Source organism: Pimephales promelas, chromosome 11, assembly GCF_988280905.1.
Source record: "Pimephales promelas chromosome 11, fPimPro1.hap1.1, whole genome shotgun sequence".
Lineage (NCBI taxonomy): Eukaryota > Metazoa > Chordata > Actinopteri > Cypriniformes > Leuciscidae > Pimephales > Pimephales promelas.
The window spans coordinates 26,809,141-26,817,881 of record NC_142779.1 but is presented as its reverse complement, the minus strand read 5'-3'; the positions used below and the strand labels follow the sequence as shown (position 1 = coordinate 26,817,881).

General features: G+C 42.9%; 1 protein-coding gene across 1 annotated transcript in view; it reads left to right on the top strand.

The window, feature by feature from the left end:
- Nucleotides 1-7,356: 7,356 nt before the first annotated feature.
- LOC120464043 (uncharacterized) overlaps nucleotides 7,357-8,741 on the top strand; it is a 36,428-nt gene continuing 35,043 nt past the window's right edge. Inside the window, exon 1 of the mRNA XM_089117416.1 lies at nucleotides 7,357-7,691. Within this exon, the coding sequence (XP_088973542.1) occupies nucleotides 7,357-7,691 (335 nt within the window). The remainder of the gene's footprint in view (nucleotides 7,692-8,741) is intronic.

The window sequence follows — 8,741 nt, the reverse complement described above, 5'->3', positions numbered from 1 at the left end:
CCAGGAGTTAGTATCTTGAGGCCACGAGTTAGTATCTTGAGGCCACGAGTTAGTATCTTGAGGCCACGAGTTAGTATCCTGAGGCCACAAGATAGTTATAATTAATTTTTTGCCAAAGTGGGACTAGGGGGGCTCCATAGGGTTTCCAAATCCTTCTACATGTCAAGTCAAGTCACCTTTATTTATTTAGCGCTTTTTACAATACAGATTGTATCACAGCTTCACAATGATAACATGAAAATAATATAACACAGATCAATAATATTGTTGAATTTTAAATGTCCCCAACTAAGAAAGCCAAAAGCCAAGGCAACAGTGGCAAGGAACCAAAACTCCATCAGATTGAATGGAGAAAAAAAACCTTGGGAGAAACCAGGCTCAGTTGGGGGCCAGTTCTCCTCTGGCCAACGAAGGAATGGTGTGTGATTCGGGCAGCATTACAAGACAAATTGGATAGAAACATTAAGATGCAAATGTCTCTTGTTGCACTCTATATATAGTTTTAGGCAGAGCAAGGTAAATCTAGTTTATTTTAGCACATTTCATGCTGTACATAACACTTAAGAATATTAGAAGAAATAAAAAAGGACATCATGGTTTTGAATAGTTTGAAGTCTCTCATGCTTGCCAAGGCTTCAATTGTTTGATAGAAAAAAATGTTAAAACAGTAAAGTTGTGAAATATTATTACAAAATATTAACTGTTAAAATAGCTGTTTTCTATTTGAATACATTTAAATGTGTAATTCATTTAATTTTCAGCTGCCATTACTTCAGTGTTCAGTGTGAGATATCTTATGTGAGATCTGTCATACATTCTGCTGAGGTAAATCAGTCCCACGCTTGATAGCTTTACTTTTGCACTTTAACACATTTCCAACCACATAAACATCCTGTTCCATCATGCATGGTACTCTCACATCTTAAACATACATTGCACTTGTGCTAAGTTTCTCATATATTGTAATAATTGTTCACAACTTAACTTAGGCTTTATAACACAACTTTTGTATATTATGTACATTTCTGAAATCCATTACTTGGACACAGTCACCTCTGATAACAGATCACTCTAAATTGTAATGTAGACACATGCATTTTCTATAAATCTGCTTTGAAACTATATGCATTGTGAAAAGCAATAAATGTGAAAGAAATAATTTAATTGAATCATTCTAGTACATGCCATATTTTGCCTAATTCACTTCCTGCTCAGCTACTGTTCGGACGCTCCTGCTTACTGCTCCGTGCTTTGCTCTATCGCTTTAATATTTTATCTCCTTTTCACCTAATTTTAACTTCAGCAAATCAGCACAGTGCTCAGACGCTGGGATTACTTAAAAAATACTTCACACTTTTATTCAACCAGCCTCTCACTGCTTACATTCCGGGGAAGAGAAAACACAACTCCCTACATTCATAAGGATAAGAAAATGCCTCTTCGGGAATCTACTTGCTGCTCTAACTGCCACAGACTTTTACAAAGGATTGCAGTTCCTGAAACAAAGTTAAATTCGGGACCGACAAACCAGACGGAAGGCACAACAGAGCTCCGTCGTGGACAGCGCACAGCCGGTGAGTCCCATGAATCTAGTGCTCCTCAACAGGCTATACTAACTGTAGAGAAACAAGCCGATCGACTTACAAATCGATGGCACAAACAGGGAGCGAGACCCAAAGGCATTCGAGACATCAGATTGTCACGAGCACCACATATTTCAGCAGTAGCATCATCTACTTCAGATATGACTCTGACCAGGATTGCAACCACTGGTCTCCTACCACCGCCTATTCATCTTGATAACAGATTCGAAGTATTAATGAATGAGGAATCCCTGAATTTGACGAATGTGATCGAACACAGACTGAGTCAGCCTGTAGCTAACACTGATGCTAACCGGCGCTCAAGGTCGAGCAGACAGCGGCACTCAGCTCAGAGCACAGCCGAGAACAGGACTCTGATAGTGGGCGACTCCATAATCAGAAACATTAGTATCAGGGATACAACTACATGCTGCCTTCCACAAGCAACAACTTCTGATGTAAACAGGGAACTTCAGAACATTCTGATGAGACAGCAAATCGACTCATCATTCATGTGGGGAAAAATGATATTCATAAAGAGCAGTCGGAACTCCTTAAGAAGGATTTCAATGAACTTTTTGAAACACTTAAAAGACTGAAAGTTAAAACATTCATCAGTGGACCACTCCCAGCAAGAGGAACAAACAGGTTTTCACGGTTGCTTGGGCTCAACACATGGCTGCAAAAAACCTGCAATATAAAAGGAGTGAACTTTATTGACAACTTCAATCTTTTCTGGAGTCAGAGGCAACTGTTTCAAAGGGATGGCCATCACCCAAACAAACTTGGTTCAAGAGTACTAAAGGACAACATCTACTTCTCCCTCCATCATCCTTCTGCTGTGTGTGTCAATCCATTCAACCTGAATGGCACTCACACACCTGGACACAGTATGAACAAACACAGGACTTCACTTCAACACCTGAATGGACATATTGCTGACACATCACAAAAGGACAATGATAACACCACTCAGCCACGACAACAACCTCTGCTCACGGATACAATCTCAGCAGAGCTCTGCCCACAGAGCTTACCACAGTCAGACTATGACATATCAGAACTGCTCCCAGATTCAGCACCCAAGGACGACTTTCTGGAAAACAGCGAGGGAAACCAGGACAGCATTTTAAACCCTCCAATAACACCAGAGCAACAGCCCATCTCACCTGACACGTTATCTGTCTCTCCAGCATCTCCATTTCTGTGCTTCTCAGAGAAAATGGAACAACTGGTGTCTGCTGGAACCAAACTATCACACTCTTTTGCTGCAAGCCCCCAGATACCAACCAAAAAACGGCAGGCCCCAAAACCACCAAAGCTTTCGGGCCCAGCTCGCCCTCCCCCTCCTCCTCCGAGAGTTCTTCGGCCTCTGCCACAGCGCCAGGGCTCACAGCCTCCCCCATCGGCTCGAGGTGAACCAAAAACAACTGATACCAGCTCTAAGTGAAATATTTTGGGTCCTCGCTATGAAAACAATAACTTTATCAAATGTTTACAGAACAAGCGGAAACCCAGTGTGCCTGAATCTTTCTATATTGCTGTTCATTTACATGATAGAAAATCTAAGGCCTTCAACAGCCGTACAGCAAACCCATCTAATCTGGTGCCTATTACACGCCAAACTAAGACTGCTGTGGGGACAAAAAGTAAGAATATAAAGTTAGCACTTTTAAACATCCGCTCCATTAAAAATAAATCACTTCTAGTAAATGACTTAATAACCACACATAACCTGGACTTCATGTTTCTAACTGAAACTTAGCTAGAAGACAGCTGTAGTGCAACGGTCCTAAACGAAACATCCCCTCCAAATTTTACTTATATGAGTGTCTGCAGAGCGGGTAAGAGAGGCGGGGGCTTAGCTGTTCTTTTTAAAGAGGTTTATTAATGTAAGCAAATATCATTTGGGAATTACCCCTCTTTCAAATATCTGGGTATTGTGTTAAAAGGTGCTCCACGTATTTTACTTATCATTGTTTACAGGCCTCCAAAATACTCTCCAGCCTTTGCTGAGGACTTTACAGAACTATTATCAACAATTGCCTCTGAGTTTGACTGTTTTGCCATTGCTGGAGATTTTAACATTCACATAGATAATGCAGAAAACAATATGGCAAAAGAAATCAATACTGTTTTAAAAACTTTTGATCTGACACAGCATGTACACGGTCCCACACACAATCGTGGACACACTCTAGATTTACTTATCACTACGGGTTTAAACATCTCATCGATTGTTATTAAGGATGTAGCACTGTCTGACCATTTCTGTATTTTCTTTGATATATTAATCTCTCCTGCCATTGAAGCTAGAGCTGTGTCTGTCAAGAAGAGATGCTTAAATGAAAACACTGGTGTGCTATTTATGAAGGCTATATCTTTAAAACCAAGCATATCTGCTGATTTTCTCCTTGATTCTTTTAACTCAAAAGTTAAGAGTGTAATTGATGATATTGCTCCTGTGAAAGTCAGGAAGAATAGTGGCAGACAAAAAGCACCTTGGAGAAACTCAACAGCAGTGCAAAATATGAAAAGACAATGCAGAAGAGCAGAACGCATGTGGCGGAAGACAAAACTTGTAGTCCATTATAACATCTACAAAGACAGCATCCACACTTTCAATAGGGAACTAGGCAAAGCTAGACGGACTTTCATCTCAAATATTATAAACAGCAATATAAACAACACACGCACTCTTTTTGCTACTGTAGAGAGACTGACAAACCCCCCGAGCCAGATTCCCATAGAAATGCTCTCAGATAGGAAATACAGTGAGTTTGCTTCTTTCTTCTCTGAGAAAATCAATAACATCAGAAAGGTGATCAGCACATCCTTGAGTTGCTCTGGGGTCAGGCAGACCAGACCACAACCTGAGAAAGTAGTTACTATGTCTGATTTCGAAGAAATTGATGGCACAATTTTGGTAGAAACCGTACAGCACCTTAAAACATCCACCTGCGCCCTTGACGCACTTCCCACATCTTTTTTCAAAAGTGTGTTAAACTGTTTAGAAGCAGATCTCCTAGAAGTGGTAAATGCCTCACTTCGCTCTGGGAGTTTTCCGAACTCCCTGAAAACTGCAGTTGTCAAGCCCCTCCTGAAAAAGAGCAATCTGGATAAGACCATCTTAAGCAAGTATAGACCGATCTCAAATCTTCCTTTCATAGGCAAGATCATTGAAAAGGTTGTCTTCAATCAGCTGAACAAATTTTTAAGCTCAAATGGATATTTTGACAATTTTCAATCTGGTTTCCGATCGCATCACAGCACGGAGACAGCGCTCATAAAGATAATAAACGATATTCGCTTAAATACTGATACAGGCAAATTATCCGTGTTGGTACTACTCGACCTCAGTGCTGCATTTGACACTGTCGATCACAACATACTTCTTGACAGGTTGGAAAACTGGGTGGGGCTTTCTGGGATAGTCCTAAAATGGTTCAGGTCATACTTAGAAGGGAGAGGTTATTTTGTGAGTATGGGAGAACATAAGTCTGAGTGGACATCCATGACTTGCGGAGTCCCTCAGGGCTCGATTCTTGCGCCACTCCTATTCAACCTGTATATGCTCCCAATGAGCCAAATAATGAAAAAGAACCAAATCGCTTACCACAGCTACGCAGACGACACACAGCTCTACTTAGCCCTATCGCCTAACGACTACAGCCCCATTGACTCCCTGTGCCAATGCATTGATGAAGTAAACAGTTGGATGTGTCAACTTTCTGCAGTTAAACAAAGACAAAACTGAAGTCATTGCGTTTGGAAACAAAGATGAAGTTCTCAAGGTGAATGCATACCTTGACGCTAGGGGTCTAACAACTAAAAATCAAGTCAGGAATCTTGGTGTGTCTCTAGAGTCAACCTTAGTTTCAATAGTCATGTCAAAGCAATAACTAAATCAGCATACTATCATCTGAAAAATATTTCAAGAATTAGATGCTTTGTTTCCAGTCAAGACTTAGAGAAACTTGTGCATGCTTTCATCACCAGCAGGGTGGATTACTGTAATGGCCTCCTCACTGGCCTTCCCAAAAAGACCATAAGACAGTTGCAGCTCATACAGAACGCTGCTGCCAGGATTCTGAGCAGGACCAGAAAATATGAACACATCACACCAGTCCTCAGGTCTTTACACTGGCTGCCAGTTACATTTAGGATTGATTTTAAAGTATTATTACTGGTATATAAATCATTTAATGGGTTAGGACCTCAATATATTGCAGATATGCTCACTGAACATAAACCCAACAGATCGCTCAGATCATTAGGATCACATCAGCTAGAAATACCAAGGGTTCACTCTAAGCATGGAGAGTCTGCTTTTAGCTATTATGCCAGCCGCAGCTGGAACCAGCTTCCAGAAGAGATCAGGTGTGCTCCTACAGTAGTCACATTCAAATCCAGACTCAAAACACATCTGTTTAGCTGTGCATTTACTGAATGAGCACTGTGCCACTGTTCGTCCGACTGTTACTGTACTTCATTTTATTCTAAATGGTTTTAATTTACTGTATTTTATTTTTATCATAATTTTTATTTTTCATTATTTCTTATTTTTTATTCTAAACTGTTTTAATTATTCAGATTTCTTTTGATTATTTTAATTTCTTCTATGTAAAGCACTTTGAATTGCCATTGTGTATGAAATGTGCTATATAAATAAAATTGCCTTGCCTTGCCTTGCCTAATTCCTGTAAAACTCTGGAGGCATACAATGCGTCAATATAAATATTAACTTTCTGATTCTTGTGCAGCTGACAGGCACGTATCAGAGCTGCTAGCTCGACTGTCTGAGAAAAGATTTGAAAAGAATTGAATGTGCTTCTAATTAACCTTCTTGGGTATCTCACAGACAGCACAGTTATAGGTGTTATCTCTGGTGCAAGGTTCTTCCTTTGACACCTGCATATTACATAAGTGTGATGTTATGTAGTGTAATGTTTTCATGTGCAAACTCATAGTCATGGCATGACATTTCATGACATTCATCACAACACATTCATCGAACCGACCAAAGAGAGCACATTGTACTTTTTGAAAGGAGTGGCTTCATAGAAAAAGAAACTAAACAGGGTAAACCTCCATAGTATGATGGAGTATGTTCATAGTATGTTCTAACTAGTCAACTAACTAGTCTAGACTTTTCCCCCTAACAGTATCATCGCAAATTTGTCATCCAACCATTTTGGTTGATGTCATGATGGCTTCTTTTAATTAATCCTTTTGAGATAAATTTTTATGCCAGATTTTTCTGCATTACAAATTACGGTCATGGCATCTGAGGACCAATTCACATTTTTCTCAGTTTTTTTTTTTTTGCTTTATTTTCAGATTGAGTCATAGGCTCCTTCTTGCATACTAGATCAAGTACACACATGCACACTCTTCACTCTTTCGGCTCTTAAAATCTTTTGACAGACTAAAATACATAAATGAAATATGTATTCTAAATGAAATATATATATATATATATATATATATATATATATATATATATCTGTTGCGATGCAACTGAGTCCTCAGAGCGCGTCCTCTCAGGGTATTCCTAAGCATCCGTCCAAGGCCTGTAGGTTTTCGTCATCTATGGTGGCGAGATCTTAAAGAGCTGCAGAACAGGCAGCTACCGCCCTGCATGCAATGAGCACCTTGCAGGTTTTTCAAGCAAAGCTGCTCAGAGATATGCACGAGGGGGGGACTGCCACTGACCTCGCTCTCTGGGCGACGAAGGTGGCCACACGCTCCCTTGGTCAGGTGATGGCCACTAATGTGGTCCAGGAGCGTCACCTATGGCTCAACCTGGCCGATATGCAGGACGCCGAGCGGATTTGTCTGCGTGCGGTTGAAGACTTTGCCCAGCAGTATTCAAGTGCTCAGAAGCAGACTGAGGCGATCAAACATATTCTGCCCTGACGGCCAGCTGCTGCCTCCACCCAGCCGTCGGTACAGACGCCTCAGCCTGCTCGCCGCCGAGGGCGCCCTCCCGCGACTCCCCTCCCTCCCGCACGGCCCAAGCAGCAGCCTCCATCCGGGCTGTGTCGTTGGAGGAGGTCGCAGGAAGGCATTGCGTGTCGCAACTCGCATGCCACCTCCTCTTATGGAGTCAGAAGCACCTGAGGTCCCTTCATGCTGTTTGCATTCCAGGAGTGCGGAAACTGGAAGCGGACGAGCTGTCACGGATCCGTCCAGTCTCTGGCGAATAGCGACTCCATCACCAGTCGGTCCAGCTGATATGATACCAGCTCAGGGATGCACAGATAGATCTGTTTGGCTCCCACGACTCATCCCATTGCGCCCTGTATTACTCTCTGACCGAGGGTACGCTCGGCACAGGTGCCTTGGCGCACAGCTGGCCACGGGGCCTACGCAAGTATGCGTTTCCCCCAGTGAGCCTTCTTGCACGGACCCTGTGCAAGATCAAGGAGGACGAGAAACATTTCATTTTGGTCGCCCCATATTGGCCCACCAAGACCTGGTTCTCCGAACTGATACTCCTCGCGACATCACCTCCTAGGAAGGACCTCCTTTCTCAGAGACAGGGCACCCTGTGGCACCCTCGTCCCGATCTTTGGAGATTCCACGTGTGGCTCTTGGATGGGAGGAGGCAGGTTTGAGTACCCTGCCACCTGCGGTGGCGGCTACCATCACTTCCGCTAAAGCGTCGTCCACGAGACACGTCTACGTGGTAAAGTGCAACCTCTTTGTCAACTGGTGCTCTTCTCGCCGAGAAGACCCCCGGAGATGCTCGATCAGTGTCGTACTTTCCTTCCTGCAAGAAGGGTTGGAGCGAAGGCTGTCTCCCTCCACCCTGAAGGTGTATGTGGCTGCTATTGCCGCATTTCACGAAGCAGTTGAAGTTAAGTCCCTGGGAAGGCACGACCTGATTGTCAGGTTCCTAAGAGGAGCGAGGAGACTGAATCCTCCTTGTCCTCCTCTCGTACCCTCTTGGGACCTCTCAGTGGTTTTAAGTGCCCTGCAGAGGCCCCCATTTGAGCCTCTGCAATCAGTTGAGATTAAGTTCCTGTCAATTAAGACTCCTGGTTGCACTGGCCTCCATCAAGAGGGTAGGGGACCTGCACGAAGCGTGCCTGGAATTCGGGCGGGCCTAGCCTACGTTATCCTGATACCCCGGCCTGGATATGTGCCCAAGGT